We start from the raw sequence: 24365 nt of genomic DNA on the forward strand, positions 1-24365 counted from the left end.
AGTACATTATCTATCTATCTATCTATCTATCTATCTATCTATCTATCCATCCATCCATCCATCTATCTAATTGCCTCCCACAGCACAAAGGCTCCTGAGGTGAAACCTCTCAAAAATGTATTACTATAATTGTACTTATCACATTTACAGCTGTCCCTTGCTATCCATGGGGGATCTGTTCCAGATACACACCCCCATGGATAGAAAAAAACCGGAACCCTAAGTCCTGTTCTTTCAGCAGGCACACCTGCTCGCACAGTTACATGCACATGAGTCCATTGAAAAAGCCAGTGTATGCCATCTGCGGAAGCTCAAACAAGCCCATGGTTGGCAAGGGATAGTATGTCCGTGGTTGGCACAGGATGGGTGTCGGAGGTGCGCATCTGCGCACCGCCCCGGGAGTGCCGCCCACGGACTGAAGGGCCTCCGCTGCGGGACTCCGCATCTGCGCAGCTGCGCAGTTTTTACTGGGCTTGGGAGGTTGTGGGTTAGCTTAGAGCAGAGGATGCCTGTGGTGGCTAACCTCTGCTCTTTAATTTGTTGGTGTAGGGTGGGGGGGAGGGCATGGACACAGGGGATGCATGGGCTGGGGAGGAAGAGGATAACATCACCTTGAGCGGAGCTCCTATTGAGGTTGTGTGGGGCAGGGGGAGGTATGGCGGTGGGAAAAGGGACTTGCGTTCCAGGGGAAGGCGAGATCGATGCCTCATATCTATCTCCCCTTCCTGTCCCTCTCCCAACCCAAGGGACCTGAGGGTCACTCCAACCCTGCCACAAACCCTGTCGCTGCTCCTGTGCAACGCCAGATCGATTAACAACAAGACCCACATCCTCCACGACCTGTTGGAGGACCGAAGTTGCGATCTGGCTTGCATTACCGAGACCTGGCTTGGGCCTGAAGGGGATGCTGTGTGGGCCCTGCCTGCCGGGTTCTCGGTGAAGGACCAGCCCAGGTTAGGTGGGTGGGGGTGTGTGTGTGTGTGGCCTTGATACATAGGAACACCATGTCCCTCACTAGGAACCACATTCGACAGACGTCCTATATCGAGTGTATCTACCTGACCCTAAAAGCTAGGGACAGTCTAGGGATTCTGTTGGTGTATCGGCCACCCCGTGCGCTAACGGACTCCCTTAACGAGCTGACTCAGCTGGTCACTGAACTGATGCTGGAGACGCCCAGGCTACTTGTCCTGGGCGACTTCAACATCTCCCTCTCGGCCAGCTATGTTCCACCCGGAGCAGCTCGTGAATTCATGGATACCATGGCGGCCATGGGCCTGTCCCAGCTGATTCTGGGTCCTACGCATTGTGCAGGTAATACTCTCGATTTGGTCTTCTGTTCAGACGCGGAAAATCCGTGGGTGGAAATATCTAATATTTTCCCCCTGCCATGGACGGATCATTTCCTGGTTCAGGCGAAAGTCAAGGTCTCTACCCAGATCCCTCCCGGGGGTGGTGGACCTATTAGGATGGTCCACCCTCGAAGGCTAATGGAACCCAAAAGGTTCCAGGAAGCCCTAGAGGGATACATGGTTGGCAGTGATGGCGACTCTGTTGATGCCCTGACCGGTATCTGGAATACCGGTCTCTCGAGGGCTATACACAGTATCGCTCCCAAGCGCCCTCTCAGACCCGCTTCCAAACGTAAGCCCTGGTATACGGAAGATCTCCGGGCGAGGAAGCGGGAGCTGCGACGGCTAGAGTACCGTTGGCGGAAACACCTTCGCTTAGATGACAAGACTCTCCTAGCCCAACGGTTAGAGGACTACGGAGAGGCGATACGAGCAGCAAAGAACTCGTTCTATGGTGCTCGTATCGCGTCTGCGGAGTCGCGTCCAGCAGAGTTGTTCAGGGTAGTCAGGGAGCTAACTCAGCTCCCTCCTGCCCTGAACCAGATCCTGGAACCTTCTAAGGCCTGCTGCGACCAATTTAATAACTTCTTCGCGGATAAAACTTCTCGGATAAGCGAAGGTCTTAACGCCGACATTTAGGCAGAACCTAGGGTAGAGGCATCCAGAGCCTCCGTGGACTTGGTTAAACTGGATCAGTTTGAGTTGGTAAGTACCGATGATGTGGACAAGATCCTCGGAAGTGTTCGGAAGACAACCTGCTCTCTCGATCCCTGTCCCTCGTGGCTAGCAGCCCAGGGGAGTCCGGCTGTAACTTTATTGTTGCGCCGGATTATTAATACATCTCTGAGGGAAGGGCAATTTCCATCTGATCTAAAATTGGCCATAGTAAAACCTTTACTGAAAAAGCCCTCCCTTGACCCCCTGGTGTATAATAATTATCGGCCAGTTTCACTGCTGCCATTTCTGGGGAAGGTGATTGAGAGGGCGGTTGCAATCCAGCTTCAGGGGGTCTTGGATGAAACGGATTATCTGGACCCATTTCAAACTGGCTTTTGGGCGGGTTACGGGGTTGAGACGGCCATGGTCGCCTTGGTCGATGATCTCCGTCTGGGCATCGACAGGGGAAGCGTGTCCCTGTTGGTACTCTTGGACATCTCAGCGGCTTTCGATACCATAGACCATGGTATCCTTCTGGGGCGCCTGGCAGAGGTGGGAATCGGGGGCACTGCGCTCCAGTGGTTCCGGTCCTACCTCTTCGGGAGGTCCCAGATGGTGCAGCTGGGAGACGTGTGCTCCGACGAGAGGGCCCTTAAAACTGGGGTCCCTCAAGGAGCCATTCTGTCTCCCATGCTATTTAACATTTACATGAAACCGCTGGGAGAGATCATCTGGAGACATGGGGCGCGGGGTTATCAGTACGCTGATGACACCCAAATAATTTTCTCTATGTCTCCGACTGATGCAGTGACTGAGGATGGCGTCTCTCCTCTTGTGGCCTGTCTGGAGTCAGTAATGGGCTGGATGAGGGAAAACCGACTCAAGCTGAATCCAGAGAAAACGGAGGTACTCATGATAGGTTCCCCTGGTCCAGGAATGGCGGTGGTTCCACCTGTCCTGAACGGGGTCACGCTCCCTGTGAAGGACTCCGTGCGCAGTCTGGGGGTGCTTCTTGACTCGTCCCTTCGCCTGACTGCTCAGGTGAATGCGACGGTCAAGAGCACCTGTCATCAGCTTCGGCTTATCCGCCAGCTGCGCCCATACCTGGCCCAGAGGGACCTTGAAACTGTGGTACACGCCTTGGTAACCTCGAGACTGGATTTCTGCAATGTACTCTACATGGGGCAACCCTTATACCAAACCCGGAAGCTTCAAATGGTGCAGAACATGGCAGCCAGGCTGGTCACTGGTACGTCCAGGGCCAGCCATATAACACCGGTATTAAAAGATCTCCATTGGCTGCCCATCCGCTTCCGGGCGCAATATAAGGTGTTGGTAATGACCTATAAAGCCCTAAATGGCTTGGGCCCAGGATACCTGAAGGACCGCCTCTCCCCATACATTCCGCCCCGCACCCTCAGAACATCTGAGCAGCAATTACTTAGGGTTCCCGGGGCGAGATTGGCCTCCACTACCAGGAGGACATTCTCTATCGCCGCCCCGGCCCTTTGGAACACGCTGCCCATAGAGCTCCGCTCAGCTACCTCCCTGGCCCAATTCAGACGGGACCTGAAGACCTTTTTGTTCCGGACCGCATTCCCTGAATAAGGTCCTATAGGCCTCCTCCGCCGCACTGACAATGGGATCGGCTAACCCTGGGGCCATTTGTTTTTATGCTTTTGTAATTGTGTATAGTTATTACTGTTTATTATTGTATTTTAAACTGCTGTAAACCGCCCTTATCTGAAGGAAGGGCGGTATACAAATAAAATTTTTATTTATTTATTATTTATTATGGTAAACCAGTGGTTGGTGCAGATGTACTGTATATGCCACTTTTCTCCCACTGTGGGATCTAAGGCAGCCCACAAAGAATAAAACAATATTAACTTAACAATAAAATTGAAATACAATTTAAAAATTGCCATATTTAAATACAGTTAACATCCAGGAACTGCCATAACTCATACAAAGGCATTTTTCTTGTTAGATACCAGCAGAATGATCCCCACAGGTTGGTACTCTTAGGCATTTGCCAAGCCCCACTTGAGGGAAGCAACTCACTGATGCCCCCCAAGCAGCATGGCCTTGCTGTTGCTTCTCTTTGAAGATCAGAGTGAAGAGATAAAGCAGTATCCTCTCCTTGCCTTGTACTCTCACCTTAGCAGTTTCATGGATTAGTCTCAGAAAGCTAATGAACAGGAAACCATGACAGGAAACCATTAACTTAATCTTGCAAAACCTGAAGCTAGAACTAGGTACTTCTCATTCAGAAAACAAAACAGGAGAAGCTGACATCTTAAAAAAACCAAATTAACCACCACCAGTTGACTGAAACCTGAATAAATACATCTATACAGGGCAACTCTGTGCATATTTAGAGAGTTTGGTAAACTCAGGTCATAGCATCAAATTTTTCTAGGATTATAATGTGTACATTCTTTCAGCTAAAACCACAAGTACAGTATCACAATTGACTGCAGGTAAACAAGAGAAACATAGTTATGCTATTGGGAGTTGCCTGGAGAAATTTTTTTAAAAATATCTTGCACTAAATAAGGTACTTTGGTCAAGAGTCAACCGAAATGACCACTCTAGTTATCACACATCTAAAGCCAAAATAAACAAGCCACCCCTTCATTGGAGAATGCATTCAGGCAAAGAACGAATCACAGTGAAATCCTACGATTCTGTGCAGTCCCATTATGAAAGATGTGAACTTTTTTATTAGAATGACACATAAAAAAGTAAAAAATGCTAAAGATTTTGGCTGATGCCTAAGCCCTTCTCAGTTCACTGGCCCTCACTGCAGCAGACATATTTAGGAGTATGGCCTTATAAGACACTCCTATTGGCCAGTCAAGATGGCCACCTCTGATAAAGCTTATACCAACAAAACAAGCTAGATTTCTTTGCTCCCATAGCACCAGCCATTACCTACAGTGTTTCTTATAGAATCTCTTGTGACTACACTTAAAATGAGGCTATTTATTCAAGGTTTTTAAAGATTCTTTTTGGCTATAGATCAATTCTGATTTGTTACTATTACTTCCAGAAGGTCTTTTTATCTGCTGCCCCCAAACTGTGGAATGACCTGCCTGAAGAGATATAAATGATATCATTTAAAACAACATTAAAGACACATCTCTTCTGGCAGGCCTACCCAGTCTATTTTAAAGCATGGTTTTTTTTAACTGCTATATTTTAAAGAATGAATTATATGAGTGTATTTTAATGGTTTTATAGTATTGAATTTTAACTGCTGGTTTTATTTGTTTTCTTTTTAAACTATGTTTTGTATTTTAAAATGTTGTACCTCACCTCGGAACATTATTATTATTATTATTATTATTATTATTATTATTATTTAAATAGAATTGTTCTTACTGATTGCATCCCACCCTGTCCCCATCACCATGTATGGATGTGAGAGCTGGACAGTGAAGAAAGCGTACAGAAAGAAAACCAGTTCATTCAAGATGTATTGGTGGAGAAAATACTGTGGATGGCCAAACACAGACAAACAAATAGGTCCTTGAACAGATTAAGGCTGAACTCCCTCTGGACGCCAAGATGTCACTGAGGTGGTTGTACTTTGGCCACATCATGAGAAGTAATGAGCCACTAGAAAAGATGATAATGCTAGGGAAAGTAGAAGGCAGTAGAAAGAGAGGAAAACCACATGCCAGATGGATACATGCTATCTGGGAGGTCACAGGCCTGTATCTGCAGGACCTAAGCAGAGCAGTGGAGGACAGGGAGGTCTTGGAACTGTCTCATCCATAGGGCTGCCATGAGTCACGGCCAACTCAAGGGCAGTTAACAACATTAACACCATCCCACTCTGAGATCTAGGAAATGTTAGAAATATTTAAATGAAGAAAATAATATACCTTAACATGCACACCCAACACAATGTTCCTTGTTATCAACAAAGCCACATTAGCTGGGCATGCAAGCACAGTATGAAGTTTCCATATTAGCCATGTGTGGAAAAGCATCTGTTTAGAAGACATCTATAAGGCAAAACTTAACTTTTGGGTATCCTATCAGCAACAATATTTTTGGTAGATAAAGTAAAATATAATATGATTAATAACCATACCCTCAGTTCAGAAAACTTTACTGCAATTGCAGTCATAAAAGTCAATAAATAGTGGCTCACAATTAAGTCTTTATAGTTTTCCAGGAACTTAGCCCATGACACATATTCTTACCTTCTTACCTTACTTAGTCCATGACAGATCAGTGGTTGTCTGTTATATACTAGTATGAAAAACCCTGTGCACAGCTTAGTACAACACAAGCTTTTGAAGTAATAAGAGAACCAAAGTTCAATTACTGGCTATAGAATCTCAGGAGAATTGGCTATGAATATTTCCCGGCACTGCAATGACAGGCATAGGGACCAATGGCCTCATTTTGGTAACTTTGTGACTCAGTTTAACCCCAGAATATTTGTAATTCCATTCAGCCATGCTTCTCTGAAGTTTATTGGGTTGTTTGCCAGTGTCTGCTGGTGCCCACTAATGCCAAACTGTGGAAAAAGGATGTACAGTATTAACCAACGTAAGAACCAAGACATAGTATTTACTTGAACAGTTATCAGGAGGTTCTGGTAGCATTACTGGACTCGCAATACCTTTGAAAGATGCAAGATGGACAGAAAAGTAATTGGTATAGTTTTCTCATCATCAACTCTTCCACATTTCTGTCCCTCACACGGTTTTCAAACACACAGGAACTCTAAAAGGGAGAATATCAAAGCTAAATAGAAACAGCTGATTTCACAGCTACTCATGTTGAGCTCATTTGTGACCTGAATGACTCTGTTTGTATTCTTTCAGTTGAGTGCTCACAGTTCCATAGAGAAAATGACATGGGCCCATTCCATGCTTCTTGGTATATGTATGATGTTGATTTCCTTCTTTCAGTGTGTGTGTGCGTGTGCGCGCGTGCGCACGCGCGCTGAGTCAAGATTTGCTGCAAAATGAGTCAAAATCCTATTGCTCAATATGTCTGGTACAACTGCCACTGCCATTAGGTTTAATGAGGCAGCATTAAACGTTGTTCACTGCACAGCCTGCCCTGTGCCCCCTTAGCGTTTTATGCACTCAAGTAAAATTCACATTCAGCAGCCAGTATGGTCAGCTTTGTGAGGAGATTCTGAGTGTGGAAAGATGAGATTTTCTCCTTTTCCTCAGGCAGAAAAAGATAATGTATGGGGCATGTGAGGAAGAGATATCAGTGAGTGAAGTTCTTATTTGATTTGTGGGTGTGTATATGCATTTACAACAGTGATATTCCAGGAGTAAGTCTATACTGGCAGGGAATGCAAAATCTATCCCTGAAGAACACATGGTCTTTTCTTACTATCATGCTGCTTAGTTCCTTTACCATTTTTCCCTTACTTCCATCAACAAATTACAGAGGTGTAAAACTTGTTTTAATTTTCATTAACTCAGGTTCAGTTTTTTGGCAACCCTATAAATGAGAAGCCTCCAAGAGTTCTAGTCTTCAACCCTGCTCAGGTGTTACAAATTCACAGATGTGACTTCCTTGATTGAATCAATCCACCTGTAAGGTTGCCTTCTCCTTTTCCTATTGCTTTCCACTTTGCCATACATTATTTGATCGGAAGGAAAAGCGGTATATAAATAAAAGTTTTTTTATTATTATTATTTCCCAGTGAATCATGTCACCTCATGGTGGGTGCAAAGTACAAAAGCCTATGTTTAGTTGTCTTTCTTGGTTTCTAGTGAGAGATCAGGCCTGGTTTGCTCTAGGGCTCATTCATCTGTGGTTTTTGCAGTCTACGGTGTCCTCAGAATTCTCCGGCAGCACCACACTTCAAATGAGTTTATTTTCTTCCTGTCAGTTTTCTTCACTGTCCAGCTTATATTATCCTGTTGTAACAATGTCAGTATGGGTCTCAATAATGTTACTCCATGGGTTTTACTGATACAAAGTATTAAATAGCAATAGTATCCTAATTCATTCAATTTAACTAAAGTATAGTTAGCCTCATGACTCTTCAGAAGAGACAAAATGGGCTTTACCTTACATAATAAAACATGGTTCTGTACAAGCTACTTGTTAAATATAAGTTTCCTGCAAAAAGGAAGCAAGAATATATATATATATTTAAAAAGATTTTTATTTTGAAATAAGAAGCCCAATAATTTTCTTCACAGTTACGAATTTTAAGTAGATAGTATGGATGGTAAATTACACGGTCCTGTAAGCTCAGAGGTTTTTCTTTTCTTTTTTAAGGTGACACAAAAATGTGTCACCTTAAAATGTGTCACTTGTCACTTGTGTATGTGTATCCACAAGTATTTTATATTATAATGCCAATAAATCCATGTAACCTGCCAATTTCTGCTCCTTAAAATTGGGGCAATGGATATTTTTAAAAGCTTTCTAGCAATTTTAACCAAGAACCACTTTGCAAACTCTAGTGTCTGTGGACAAAAAATATTTATACTTTACTTTTATGTATGTACACATGCACAAAGTACATTGACAGTGTACGTTATTCAGAGAAGGGTGGAGAAAGAAACTCTCCCTAGCAGTGAGTCTATCAGTCAAGGACCAGAATCCTTTTATGGTAATTTATGTTAGCATAACCAATGCTATGTAAGAAAGGATATGCTACCTCCTTATACAATCAGTGTTCCAGGACCCACAATGCTTTCTATGTGGCACCAGAATGAAATTCAGCTGTCCCTGGCTACCTTGGGCCTTTATCTGGCTGGCTGGCTGGCTTTGCAACTTCAAATAAGATCTCAGTTCTATCTCCCCCTTTGTACCTAAAATGATGTAGCATGAAAGGTAGTCTTTTTCACTGGACAAAAAAGCTCTTCTGTCTTAGTTTTTACTCTCAGCTCTTTCAAACTAATCTGAAACCCTTAATCACACCTCTCATGACAATGGAACTGTGATCGTTTATACGGCCTGTCACTTGTGGCTCCCCTCCTTTGAAATTGTTTAGTCAGGAAACTTTATCATGCACTGTCTCAGTTAACTTTTGGCCTTATGCAGATACTTTTTAATCCCTAAGGCCTACAATTATAGAGAGCCAGTATGGCATAATGGTTTTGAGTATGAGACTATGACTCTGGAGACCAGGGTTTGATTTCCAGTTCAGCCAGGAAACCCACTGGGTGACATTGGGCAGGTCACACTCTCTCAGCCTTAGATGATGGCAATGGCAAACCCACATGATGAAACTTGCCAAGAAAACCCCATGATAGGTTTTCCTTAGAGTCACTATGTTGGAAACAACTTGAAGGCACACACTAATAACAATTATATTTAATTTAATTACCCATGTTCTCTTAACCTTCCTACTTATCTACCTCTCTATAGATTCTGTATCTGGATAAGCTGCTACTATGTTTTACATTATAAAACCCCACTGAATTAAGGGCCCCTTCAAGTAGCTGTCATAATCTACAGTACAACCAAAGACAAGGTTTGGGGTGCAGCTGGCATTCTGATTTATTTTAAAAATTTATCCCATACAACATTAAAACACATCTTCAAAGTAGCTTATGATAATAAGAAATAGAATATAAATCAAATTTAAAACTAGATCAATCACAGTTAATATCAGCAATATTTAATACAAAAGAAGCAGCAATTTCCTGTTAGCTGTATCAGTCTTCCCAAATACACTCTACACACCCTACACACACATTTACTTATACACCTATAAGTGTTTGCTCCTCAAAGCTCTGCCTAATTTAAGGCTAGCCTTGACACACAGTTATAAATTGAAGGAGGACCTAACAGTAGAATCACAGCCCTGTTACTAACTCTGGCTCCAAGAAGGTACAAATTTATTTTAAATTATTTGATTTTGGTCAGATAGTCAAATAAGAAAAACAGGTGCATTTTTAAAGCAAGAAATTACTGCAAATAGCAGGGAAGGCATACAAATACTCCCACAATTCACATGCAAGCCTACAATAGAAATATCTTATGTCAGACACCAAGATTGATTCCAGAGTAAGGAATAATTGTAAGTTACAACATAGTTTTGTGTACTTTTTTCTTACCCACACACACACACACACACACACATATATATATATATATATATATGACCACAATGGGGCTATTGATTTTTCCTCTACAAGAAACCTTTAAGAAACCTCTGAAACTAAAGAAACCAAAAATTTCCAAGAATATAATATCAATTCATTGCCTATTTTATTTAGGTGTTGTACAGACGGGCCTGGGGCCGATTTTAGGGCTTGGGAGAACAGAGCATCCACATGCTCCCAAGCCCTACCACGTGCCGTAGGCACCAACATGGCTCACCCCTGTCCACGTGGGGGCTGCCATGATGATGTACATGTAGCGCAGCATCCAAATGGCACCGCACATACATCATCAGTGCACACAAGGGTGCCAATGGCACCCCAAGTACACCCCAGAAAGAATCCACTGGAAGCAGGTTCTTTTTTTGCCTTGTGGAGGCCGTGCCATTTGGTTGCTGTGGCCTCTGTCCGGGACAGAAAAGGGTGGTGTCTTGCTGCCCCCCTTCTCCCCATCTGTCAAGCCCCTTAGTGACAAACCCTACAGCTTTTGTGAAGTGGATTGCAATAATTAGGCTATACAGGGCTGGTCTAAGACATCTGCTGCCTGAGGCAAAGAATAAGATGGTATTCTATCAACTCGACTGACAAGAAGCAAAGTAGACTAAAGGTTGATTCTGGCTTCAGAACTGATGGCGGCCCAGGGCAACATTCTCTACATCATCTGAAAGCAGCAAGTTATCATTCTAGGGGGCATTTGTCAAGCCATAGAAAACAAATTTCTCACCTGGCACCTTGCTTGCATTTGCCACCTGAGGCAGTCATCCCATTCTGCCTAATGGAAAGGCTAGTTTTGCAGCTATGAGTGATATGCTTGAGGATATATTTTGCCATTCTTACTATGATGTTATCAGTCTATATCAGTCTTCCCAAAACCTTGGTGAATGTACTTTCTCACTAATATAGGTCTAATGCATAAATTAGGGAAAATGCTTCCCATTTTCTTGATCATTTTCCCCAGCTCCAAATATCTGTGCTATGGTTTTTAAATGGATAACTGAGAATTGTGAAGATCTGACATAGCATTAGTGCAAATGCAGACTCTCCTGAGTCTTGTGCAGTATTCCTCAATGTAGTGGACTAAAACTCCATTATCTCCAGGGCCATGGTGCTGAAAAGTTGGTGTCAAAAGTTCTCAGATTTCTAAGCTATCACTTAGTTTTCTTGTCAAGATTTGTTCAGATGGGGGTTGTCTTTGCCTTCCTCTGAGGCTGAGAGAGTGTGACTTCCCAAGATATTTCCATGATGAGGATTCAAAGCCTTGTCTCCAGAGTTGTCATCCAATGCTCAAACCACTACACCATGCTGGCTCCCTCACCTCCACAGTTACAAATAATTTTGGTGGGAAATGTTTCAATGACCTTTGGTCTCTTTGACTTCCTGTGTCTACTCTTGCCAGTTTTTAGTTTCACAAATATTTTGCTTTTTAAAAAAACATAAAAAATAAAACCTCCATCATGAATGTAGGATAAAGCTAAGCACCTTACCACATGAAGTTGCCATTTCTTATCAACAACTTCAGTTATGGAGTTACACTTTTTGGAAGCATTGCTCCCTTTTTCATATTATTACTTTCCTTTGCTGGTATGAATTTCCTTTATTATTTGTTTATTAACCTTTATTTCAGTTCCAAAAATAACACCAAACCAACAACAACTGGAGTATGCCACGCACAAAGCACTACACATGTATATCAAAGTACCCATTTGACCTAATTCTGGGCTTCAAGGAATTATGATTATAACATTCCTTCTTTTAATATACACACAAATCTATTTAACATGAAGTAGCTGTTGATAATTCTTTCTCTGTACAAGGAACTTCATATACTTTGGTTGTCTGATTGTGAACTAATTGGTCCATTGGTCCACTAAAGATTTAGGTCCCCTGAAAGTATTCAGATTGTTCTGGACTGTAACACCATAGAGACAAATGCATGAACTATTTAGCAGGCATTCTAATATTTGTACGGCAGCTGACACATGATACCCTAATTCGGTACTGTTATCCTTGCATGAGATGCAATATTTGTATAGATCCAGACTGTGATCTCAACATGAGATCTCCATTATGTCATTAGAGATCACATAATTTAGGCTACTTACATTGGTTTCTATGCACATTATATTCTCATGTACAAGTATGATATCTGATAGACAGCTGTTAGGTGTTTCAAAAGGGCAGGGCTATCTATCACAGTCTATCATGAACTATCAGTAGTTAACTACTAGTGTTTATCATTAATATTTTCCTTAGTGTTGGTGCAACTGATATAGCTAACAGGAAATTGCTGCTGTTTTGTATTCACTATTGTTGATATTAACTGTGTGAGTGATCTAATTTTAGATTGATTCATATTCTATTTCTTATTATTGTAAGTTGCTTTGAAGATGTATTTTAGTGATAAGGATAGACTTTTAAAATAACTCAGAATGCCAGTTGCACCCCAAACCTTGTCTTTGGTTGTACTGTAGATTATGAAGGATACTTATGAAGAGGCCCTTAATTCAATGGGGTTTTGTAACTGTAATGCATAGTAATTTAATTAATAATAATTTGTTTTATTTATATACCGCTATTCCAAAGATCATAGCGGTGAACAGCAAATAAGCTAATTAGCAAGTAAGCTAATTAGTAGCAGTTTATCCACCTACAGAATCTATATAGAAGTAGATAAGTAGGAAGGTAAAGAGAGCATGGGTAGTTAACTAAATACAATTATTCATAGAGGCCTGAAGGAATAAAAAAGTATTTGCATGAGGCCAAAAGTTAACCAGATTCTGTAGAATGGAGCCATGGCACTTAAAGTGATGTTAAGCTGCATTACTTCTACTGTGTGAATGAACGCAAAGCCAGTTTAGTTCAGCTTTTCAGAAGGCTGGTAAAGACATTCTGCACTCCTTGCACACTAATGAAGGCTTATCAGCCTTACGTAATAGGATTGCCTATCAAAAGAAAATAAAGAAATCCAGTTCTAATGTGGCTTACTTTTTCTTTCAGTCAAAATGCATCTTACATGTGTCTATTTTCAAGTTATTTCTGATGACAAATTAACCTGTCTCAATTCTAGTACAATGACAGCATATTTGGAGAAGGGCATCTAAAATAATAAAAGTCCCACCTGACACAAAACGTCTTGCCAAGAAAGGTTTCCACCATATTTAGCATTTTCTTGGTTTGGGGGCGGTACTACAACCCAGGGCAACCTCATGTAAGAAGGCACAAACTGTATAAATAACTCAGGATGACACTTGGAATAACAGCTTCTTCTGCTCTACACACCTGTGGCAGAAGGACATTTGAGCCAGGACTGAAGTCAGCTCTGCTGGACACTTGTAATCCTACAACATACCGGTATGCTGCATTTCCATCTGTCTTGGCTTCCAAATGCATTTAAGTGGGACAGAGGTTTTCAGGTGCTCATTAAAGGCACTTGAGGGTAGTCTGGTTACAGTAACTGCAGAAGGCTTGTTGAATATGAATAGGTTTCTAAAGACTACTGCTTTTGAATCGGGAGGACTCAGAAACTTTGATAGGATTATACAGGCATAAAAAAGTGAGGCACCAAGATAGCTTTATGACCCCACCTTTTATTTCTAAACATTTTTGTAGAGCACTGCCACACAGAGAAAGGATGTCCATGCTAGAAAATGTGCCTAGATTTCTGATATCTGCAATGTCTGCAATGATTTGTCTTTATTTTTCTAAAAGACTCAACATTTAAAAACACGTTTTTCATTATAGTTATTAAAATGGAAAAGTACTGAAGCAGAAGACTATGGATAATATTGCTATTTTTGGAGGTAGTGAAAAACACATGAACTCAGCTTTGTAGTACACAAGTAAATACTTTTTTCTCTTCAACACAGTGTGGATTTCTGAATATGAAGTCACAAATATCCTTCCTGCTGATGCTGCTTTCCATGAACATTGTCCGGGGTGGCGAAGGCTTTTATCCTGAACGATTTCAGAAACAATCTAGCTTGCCAATGAAAGGGCCAGCTTTCCTACCTTTCAACATGAAAAGCCATGGTAAGTTATATTTCCTTTTTAAAACAATGGAGAATGTATAGTTCAGTGGTGTATATGTTCATTATTTTACAGCATTAAGCCAAATACTTACTACCTTTTAACTATTATTTGGAGGTACCAAAGATTAGATTTTGTCCATGGTTAAAATACGTATATTTTTTTAAATGATAGTAACCAATGTTATAATAATTGCCTACAGAAAATGATAGCAGGGAAACAGCAAGTGAATCTGGTTTTTAACACAACTAAGATCTGCTTTAAATTCTGGAAGAAGCACATAAGAGTCATGCTTGGATTGTACTACTTCAGAAAATACATGGGGGATGCATGCTAGAATTCTCTCTGTTTAAAAGGTTCCAGCCTAGGACAGAGAAAATAAATCCCAGGGAAAACTTTCTAGTTATGTTGGCTGGAAAAGAGATTTATTTTGAAAACATTCAAAAAGCTTCCCACCTGCATTTTGGTCATCCTAAAGAAGTAGTACCATTCCCCTATTCTTGTGCATAGATTACCTTTACATTCATAAGTGACCATAGATGCACAATAGCGATGGATGAATACCCCTGACAACCAGAACATGCAACCACAATCAAGGAAATCTCAAATGAGATCTTAATTGTCTATTAGCTGTACAGTCACCACTCCATATCCAACTGTGTTCCATCCACAGTTGGAAATTATATATAATTTCCCAAAAATAAACTTTGATTTTGCCATTTTTATAAGGGATACCATTTTACTAGGCCACTCTATATAACGGGACTTGAACATCCATGGATTTTGGTATTAATGGGGGCTTCTGGAACCAAACCCTAGCAGATACCAAGGGCCCACTATATTTTACAACAGTTAAGTTACTTTTCTGGGGACTATAATTATAATTAGAAGTTTATATAGTATTAAATGTCAGTGATACTGTGATATATAACTGCAGCTGGTTGCTTTGGTGTCAGTTGGGTGGTAAATACACTCTGGGTGGTGACAAATAGATGTAGGTACTCTTAAAAGAGTTGTATTTATTTAGCTAAAAAATCACAATGGGTTCAATCTGCTGCACCATGTAATTCAAAGTATGAAGACAAAGGCCAGAAACAGACAGAAGACAAAGGCCAGAAACAGACAGGCCAAATAACTCAGTAGGCAGCCATAATGGTGCCTTTTGCATTGGGGCCGTGGCAACTGCATGCACCCGGCCCTGATCTGGGCTGTTGCTTTGGTTTTGAACCAGGCCAGAAAAAGTAGCAGTATTTTATCACTCCTTTATGATTCAGTTCCTTGGGGAAGATGTGGATCTGGCAAGGTTGGAGGAGCAATAGGGTTCTGTGTTTTTCACTGTAATGACAGAGAAGGAAAAGCTTTGCTCCTCAGCTAACACAGATAGCAGGTTGTTAAGATATAGTTTCACTTGAATATTTAAGAAACATCTTCTGGGGTTCTTGATTTCCTCCAGCAGGCAGGGGGTTAGATTAGATTACCTATGTAGATTACCTGCCTCCAGCTCTATGATTTCATGGCACAGGAGATTTAGCACTCCTGTAGCCCCATTCTGCTGAGATAATATAAGAATCCAGCTGAAAGGCATAAAGTGTCCCTTACCCAAAAACATATTCCATTAAAAGGATTTACAGTCATTATGATTTCAGTTAAATTTATTGTTCTTATAAAAAATTGCCATTTGCTGTTTAATTCAATTCATGTTTAAAGGATGTGCCCATATAAAACTAACAACTGAGCATTTTGCTATTTGAACTCTACAACTGACATTCAGCAAATTCTTATCCCAGGCTACTAATCGGATTGTCCCCTTTTCTGAAATTCCAACAAATTTTAGTTTCATGGGTTTATGTCATTTAAGAGTCTTCTTCTTCAAAAATAATTAACATTATTTATCAGCTAAAACAAATCTGATTTTGCTCCCATAATCCCTTTATTCAAGATAAATAAGTTACATGTAAATTTGTCATGGGTCACTGGTGTCTTTGACTTTGTAAAACATGGATGGGACATTGAGTTAGTTGCAGCCTAACCACTTTCCAGAAGTAGTTAGGCTGAAATTCTCATACTTCCTCTGGTTATGCTCAATAGGGATATTGAAAGTCCAACAACATAGAATCATAGAGTTGGAAAAGACCCCAAGGGCCATCCAGTCCGACCCCCTGCCATGCAGGATATCACAATCAAAGCATCCCTGACAAATGGCCATGCAGTCTCTGTTTAAAGACCTCCAAGGAGGGAGATTCCACCACTCTCCAAGGGAGTGTGTTCCACTGTCAAACAGCTCTTATTGTCAGGAAGTTCCTCCTAATGTTGAGGTGCCACATGTTCCCCACCTCTATGGCAGTGAGAATAAGGTAGAAGCTGAACCTAGCTGAAGTACTCTTTATGTACTGATGGACAGGTCTATACATGGCTTAATGTATATGTTTTCACCTTTTCACAAGTGCTAAGTGACATTCATCCTACACAGACAAAAATAGGCTTTGACAGTTGAGAATTCTGGAAGTGCTCTATAAACAACAACACACAAGCAAAAAATTAGCATAACCCTACTTTTTCAATTGATGGGGGAAATGAACTCAGCAAAATAATAAGAGCCAAAAGTCATTCAGCTAGCATTAAATTCTTTGCTCTCAGGCTGGCTGCAAGTCTCTAAGCTTTTTAAAAGTGTCAAATGTCCAGAAACAGGTGGCCTTCAGAATTTTTTGACCATCATACCTACTTTTTTCATTACACTGAGTAAGTTGTGTAGCCAGGCTTTTTGTCCAGACAATTTAAATCATGTGTACATTCCAGTGAACAAATTTCATTTGTTTAATTTTTAAATATACTAACTGAAGCGATATCTGGGAGAAAAACATGTCAGAAACATGGATCAGGCACAGACAATCTGGATTTTCTGATGTGTTTAGATTCTGATCCTGACCAGCTTGATCATGAAGTAGCTAAACAGTACTTCCTGCATTTTTAACTTAATGGTGCTTCCTATGTGCTCCAGCAATTAACACTTTGCTGAAGAGAGAACTGTTTGCAGGCTTCCTTGTTTCCCACTCTCCAAAACAAAAAAGGTTTCTTAACTCAACATGAGCTGAGGAAAAGTAATACTGTACTGCTTCAAATACAGACAAGTGACAGTTTGGCTTGTAAGCCCTGGTGGTGCAATGGCAGTACTGCAACCACTTACTCACAGCCACAAGATTGTGAGTTTGATTCCAGCAAATGAGTCCAGGGTTCACTCAGCCTTGCATCCTTCCATAGGTTGCTAAAAGGAGTACCCAGCTTGTTGGGGGCAATTAGTTTACATGTTGTAAACCACTTAGAGACTGCTTAGTTCAGTATGAAGCAGTATAGAAATGTATCTGCTATTGTGGATTCTGAGAGTGGTAGTACAAAAAGGCCAATTTGCTTTCCTATCATTTCTCTTTCAATAATAATCATCAAATCAATGTCTATTAGTGATTTTAAAAATCAGTAAATCTTGTAACTTTTTCCACAATATGTATGCACTGTCTTCTCAGAATGATTAATCTGAACTAATAGGAGTGGTCAAATGGATGCTTTGTTTGTTTTGCAAGGTTCCATAAAAATTAAGATAAGTAAGCACCTCTTTGCTAGCATGAAGGCTTAAATGAAGAACCACAGCCAACTTTTGAGCATTAGGAATACATAGGATCATCAACTGACTGGTGCAGATTAGTAGCTAACAGTACAATCCTATGTACTCAGAACTAAATTCCACTGAGTTCAATGAGACTTCAGTCATGAACTCACTAGGCAACCTGATGTCAGTCTTGTAACTGTAATATAATTGTAATAATAATAACAGTGTTGCAAGGATTTCTGAGATGTCTCAGATGTTTTAAACATTTGGAATATACTACAGAAACACTAATTATTACTATGATTAAAAAGGCACAATTTTTTCTCTTAATATAATACATGTTTAAAAGGGGGTAAACCTGGTTGTTCCTAGGGGATAAATTTTGAATGAGGTCTTTACCCCATAGACACACACATTATTAGACATATTCTGGGGATTCAGTGTGTTTTTTAACAGTGAGATTTGTTGCTGCTTTTATTTGCCATCAACTTGGCTTTGATTTATGTCGAGACCAAGTGAGATATTGAAAGGTATTTAAACCAATTGCAGTCTGCAGTTCATTAAAGGTCAATATCTAGGTTACATTCTAAGGAAACAAGACTGTTCCCTTGTTAAACTCCTAATTATCTTCTGGATTCAAAAACTGAACTTACTGAACTTATACTTCTGTGGAGGAGCTAGGTACATACAAATTGAGTTTTCATGAGGCAAATTCAGACACAGGACCTCAACAGAGAAACAGTCTCAAACTGTGCTATGAAAAGAACCTCACTTCATTTGGAATATAGGACAAAGAAGGGCAATGATTCGATTGTTATTCCTGAAGCCTTAATGATCAAAACCTTGGGAAGGTTTTTATATGTATCACCCTGGCTCTGCTAATTTGCGATGCATGTACAAAATTGGGAGGCTGTGTTCTTATTTATAAATAAAGCAAAATTCTTAAAAATTTCCCAAACCAATTTTGGTGAAATTGTAATTTATTTGTTTCTTATGATATAATATGGACTAACTCCTGTGACAATACATTTCAAACATTATGGGCAAAGGTTCCTAACTATAAATAAAAACCATGCAGAATTAGATTTGTTAAACACAGTTCTTAAGGCCCTGGCAAGAAAGTTGCCTGGAAGATCCCTATTCCATAGCATTCCAACAGACAAGATACCTCCACTAGCTAACTAAAAAATTAGGAAGATATTCAGTTTCCTGTGATGATAAAATGTGTAATTGGGCTCAAAAGCTGTGGTTTATATTATGCAATCTGTGTTACATGAAACATTAAGCATTATTTTTACTTCTGTCATAGGTACATTTTTAACGATAAATAGCATGTACATGTTCAATTGTTCATTTAAAGCTCTTAAAAGTTTCAGTATCCTCTTTCCTTGTGGTTGACATATGGTTGAATGGCTCCATCTGCTGGTTTATAAAACATCATACAACCATCTATCTGTAGGTGATTGATATAAATTATTGCAACCATGACTGTGTAGCCATGTTAAAGTCAGCTGAACTCAAATTATTTCTTTTGCTTTTCTTCTCAATAACAAAATAATTGCTTTGGTAGGTATTAAATTAAAACATAGGAATTAAATTAAAGTTAAAATAATCATGTTTTGAAATGACAAATCTCAGTAGTGCTTCTTTCCAGATAAAGATGTTGTCTTAAACAGACATTTTTGGCAGTAAGCTCTATTGAACCCAGACTGACTTACTTCTGAAGAAACATGCATATTACCTAACTAATTTGTTCTGAACAGGCTAGAATGGTGGGTCTTTAATGTTGCATACTGTAGAGGATGGGAAATAGAGCTTCAAGAGACTTGTAGTGTGCACCTTCTTTCTTTGTGCCAGAGGAATGAAAAAGGACTCACAGGCAAAACAGACTCAGGAGATTATCACATAGGAATGGTATAAGGATGGGATCGCTCTCCCATCCTTATCCCGTCTTTGACTGTGATCCTGTGAAAGGCTTTCAGATCGCAACACTATTGTCCCGTTACCAAAGCGGCATTGCATTAACAGAAATTCTAATTAACGCGGGCAATGCCACTTCAATGACGGGATCTGTGCGACATAGTTTGAAAGTCTTTCACCCGATTGTGGTCAATCATGCTTTTTGAATGGTATAATGTCTGGATAAGAGTGATGTCATATGAAAATCTTCTCGATATTGTGCTATGAGAAAGGGGAAAGGATGGGACAAGGACATTTCATCACCCATCTGATAATCTCCTCAATGTCCATTCCCTTCTGTATAAATTAGTCCTCCAGTTTCTCTGTCCCAAGACTGAAAGGGAGACTCAAGAAACAGGAGGCTGATAATAATGCAGGCTGTACTCTTTATCAGTAGGAGATGTAGTATTAATTGTAATCTATTTGCATGAAATTTACTGTCATCCTGTGAGATTTTGTTTCTTATGATATAATATGGACAGTGTCTAGTGATAATACATGTTCCCTACACTGTGGACAAAGATTCCAAAATATGAATAAAAATCATGACTAGGTGGCAACCCTAGGGCTATCAGTGACTGCCGAAACAAACATTGAGAAGCATTTAACTGCAAGCACACTGAAATCAATGGGATGCTCCCAGTTTTGTTCTCATGATTTAGCTTTCTCATCACCTACTCAACTTAATTTACTTTTGTTTCTCAAAGTCAGAGTATTGGAACTATAAAAGCATTTGTAAAAAAATGTTTATGTGGGGGGACTAAGGTGAAATAGTATTTACTCATTCCAAACAGACGTACATTTCAAATGCTGCACCCTACTAATTATTTTAATTTGGTTTTAGTTATACAGACAAGAGGAGAACAAGGGCCACCTGGCCCAGCTGGCCCTCCTGGCCCAAGAGGACTCCCGGGCCCTACAGGATCTCCAGGGAAACCAGGATATGGAAGCCAAGGGCCTCCAGGGCCACAGGGTCCCCCAGGACCACCAGGACGTTCAGCTCTTGGAAAGCCAGGGCTGCCAGGTTTACAAGGAAACCCTGGGGACAGAGGACTGTCAGGAGAAAAGGGAGACATGGGGGCTGCTGGTCTTCCTGGTCCAAGAGGTCCCCCAGGGGCCCCCGGGATTCCTGGTCCCGCTGGGATTTCTGTTGCTGGCAAACAAGGACTTCCAGGGCCACAGGGTCTGAGGGGTGCCCCTGGAGAAAAAGGTGAGCCAGGTGTTCCTGGTATAAATGGACAAAAGGGAGAAACTGGGTATGGGGCTCCAGGTCGTCCAGGGGAGAGAGGTTTGCCAGGGCCACAGGGGCCTGCAGGGTCACCAGGACTTGCAGGAATAGGGAAGCCTGGGGAAAGGGGATTTCCAGGTCAACCAGGTATCAAAGGGGACCGTGGTTTACCAGGCACTCCAGGACCAGTTGGCACCTCAGGCCCCCAAGGACCTCCTGGGGAACGCGGAGAACCAGGAATTGGAAAACCTGGGCCCAGTGGATCACCAGGTTTACCAGGCATTCCTGGGGCAAAAGGTCTCCCAGGGCCTGCTGGCTTGACTGGTCCCCCTGGTCTCCCAGGGTTTGGAAAACCAGGGTTGCCTGGGATGAAAGGAAACAGAGGCCCTGAAGGTCTTCCTGGCATCCCAGGAGCCAAGGGAGAACAAGGCCCCACTGGAGCCTCCGGGGAACCAGGACCAGCTGGACCCCCAGGAACTATGGGTCCTCAAGGGCTCCGGGGTGTAGCTGGAGAAAGTGGTATGCCTGGCCTAAAGGGTGAAAGAGGCCCTGCAGGCCCAGCAGGGTTCCCTGGCATTAAAGGAGAGCGGGGTCTACCAGGATCAGATGGAAAACCAGGATTTTCAGGGGAACCAGGACTTCCTGGGCCCAAAGGGCAGTCAGGATTGCCAGGTCCTAAAGGAGATATTGGTCATGCTGGACCTCCTGGCCTTCCTGGACCAATGGGTGCCTCAGGACCTAAAGGAGCAGAAGGAATTGATGGTGAGCCCGGGCCAAGAGGGTCACCTGGAATACCAGGTACAAGAGGACCAGTTGGTCCTCCAGGTATTCCAGGACTCCCTGGCAGTAAAGGGGAAACTGGTGCACCAGGATTACCAGGTCCAGCTGGCATCGCTACAAAGGGCTTAGATGGGCCTATGGGACCTCCTGGTCTTCCAGGTCCCAAGGGCCACAGTGGGGAGCCTGGATTGCCTGGCCCTCCGGGTCCCCCAGGTCCCCCTGGTCCAGCTATCCCACAAGGTCAGGCCTTGGCAGGTGTCCCTGTTATAAAAGCTGGAGGTGCAATTCAAGGCTTAACTGGTATGCCAGTCTCAGCTTTCACTGTCATTCTTTCAAAAGCTTACCCTCCATCAGCTGCCCCCATTAGATTTGATAAGGTTCTGTACAACAGGCAACAGCACTACAATCCCAGGTCAGGCATCTTCACCTGCAGGATACCAGGACTTTACTACTTTGCTTACCATGTTCATGTGAAAGGGACACATGTTTGGGTTGGCCTGTACAAAAATGGTTCACCCATCATGTACACATTTGATGAATACAAGAAAGGATACCTTGATCAAGCTTCTGGTAGTGCTGTTGTTGATCTAATGGAAAATGATCAAGTCTGGCTGCAGCTACCCAACAATGAATCAAATGGCCTCTTTTCTTCAGAGTATGTCCATTCCTCTTTCTCAGGTTTCTTATTTGCACAAATATAGTAGCTCATTAAAAACAAGGTTTTAAAGGAGTATCTTATTATGTATTTCATACTGCTAGGTGTCTACTAGCAACTGAACACAGAATTAAATTTCTAAGACAAATGTTGCATGATGCATATCTTAGGTGCTATTTTTAAAAGCCATTTTAAAGGGTAATGTAATTATTCACACATTATAACCACATGTTATTGCAACACCCAGATATGTATTTTATCTGTCCAAATACAGAAATATTAATTATAATTGCCAAGATTAGGTCTTAGAAAAGGGTATAATTATATCCTGCATAAACCTTCTCATTCATGATATGTAGAAAGGAAGCACTATTATAAATTTAATCCTGCCATCCTATTTTTGAATTATGTGATTAATAACACTGGTGTCTATTGCAGGTTACGTGGCTTGAGGATTGTAGTTTAACACAGGGTATTTATTTGGTTACAGATATTATTTCCACAGTAAAAAGATGCAAAAACTCCTAACAGCAACACACAATAACAATAACATTTTTTCCTTCTGAAATCAAAGGGCTAATTTATCTGGAACCATTTTAATGCAAGAGTGTGATGGCAAGTCTACATAAAAGGACTTTCACATTACAACTATAATGATCATTTACTAATCCAATGTGAAATTATTATAATAATTCAATATAAATTGATCCTTTTTTTCCACATCAGTCAATTAGCAAAAACATTTGGAGATTTATATGATAAAATGAATACAAAGTGTTCCACATTGACTGGAATATTCAAAATAAAATTAGCTTATGTTGTTCCAGTACTAAAAATACATATATTAAAGTACTTTCCAAAAACCTTTTCTCACTTTAATATTTCCTTGTAATACAATGTCTTGAGTATTAGTAAACATTTAGGTATGAGGGATGCCTTTTTTAAAAAACATAACTGAGAAGAGACTGGGAAATTTACATTGTAAATTTTGCGTATCATACTTCCCATACCAAATTGGCATTAAATTTCTAAGCATTTGCAGTGAATTCACTGTCCATAACACCAGCATAACAGCCATTCTTTGGGACTGTGTAGGCATGGGGGTCTGTAAATTGGAATCGAAGCACTTGCTTGCAAACACAGCATACTCTAAAAATCAGGTCATCAGCCATTTAATGTACCAGCACATTGGCCCCATCCCAGCAGGCCTAATCATGCACGAATATTCAATGCAACAGCTAATGGTGCTAGAGGGTAATGGCAGCTGTATCTGCAGCACAGGACATATCCAGTCAGTTCAAATAAGACCCAGATGATCACTGCAATTTGGATGGACATGTCCATCCAGTTGTGCAGCTGCAGCCACATCAGTTGCATACACAGAAGGCTACCCTCAGTAGCAAATCTTGCTTGGTCATGTTCACTGTATCCATGTTTGATACTAAACTGAAACAATTTTTACTCTTCCATAAACAGTCTTGGCTGGCTGACCTTTTAACTCAGCCTTATAAAATACGTTATAATGTTACCTGCTACAGAAAGTTGTCTTTTTACATATGGCATTCACAAAATGATATGCATCAGCTACATAAATAGAAAAATATTGTTTATGTTTGTTAGTTTTACACTATGGTGCTTGTACAGTTACTTATTATACTAACATGAGATCAATTATTTTAAAAATTATGTTACTATTTAATTGCACACAAAGTCGTTAACTGCACAACATTTTCGAGAAATGAAAATGTATGTTCTTTCTTGTATTGATTGGAAATCAGCCATTTGTTGTTTTCAAATACCTAGTTGTGTTTCTTAAACCTGATTTGAAAATCATATTTAATAAAACAATGAACTACATGTTTAGAGTTTGGCCTCTTTTTATTTAGCTTTTTTACCCAATTAATTTTTCAGATGCATGTCGACACAAAGTTATTGCTGTTTTCCCTTATGTCTAGTCCAGTGAAGGCTTGTACATGATATGCAGCATGCACATTACAAA

General features: G+C 41.0%; 2 protein-coding genes across 5 annotated transcripts in view; one reads left to right on the plus strand and one right to left on the minus strand.

Moving 5' to 3' along the window:
- The window catches only part of LOC149311198 (5'-nucleotidase domain-containing protein 1-like), a 120046-nt gene that overhangs the window by 81739 nt on the left and 13942 nt on the right, over positions 1-24365 (minus strand). The gene's annotated exons all lie outside the window — the stretch shown is intronic.
- Positions 13989-22412, plus strand: LOC149311199 (uncharacterized). Its single transcript, XM_089530539.1, has 2 exons — positions 13989-14146; positions 20548-22412. The coding sequence occupies exons 1-2, from the start codon at positions 13999-14001 to the stop codon at positions 22410-22412; spliced, it is 2013 nt and encodes a 670-aa protein (XP_089386665.1). The 5' UTR covers positions 13989-13998.

The sequence above is a fragment of the Sceloporus occidentalis genome, unplaced genomic scaffold (assembly GCF_023333645.1).
Source record: "Sceloporus occidentalis isolate IW3139 unplaced genomic scaffold, rSceOcc1.0.p SCAF_6, whole genome shotgun sequence".
NCBI lineage: Eukaryota > Metazoa > Chordata > Lepidosauria > Squamata > Phrynosomatidae > Sceloporus > Sceloporus occidentalis.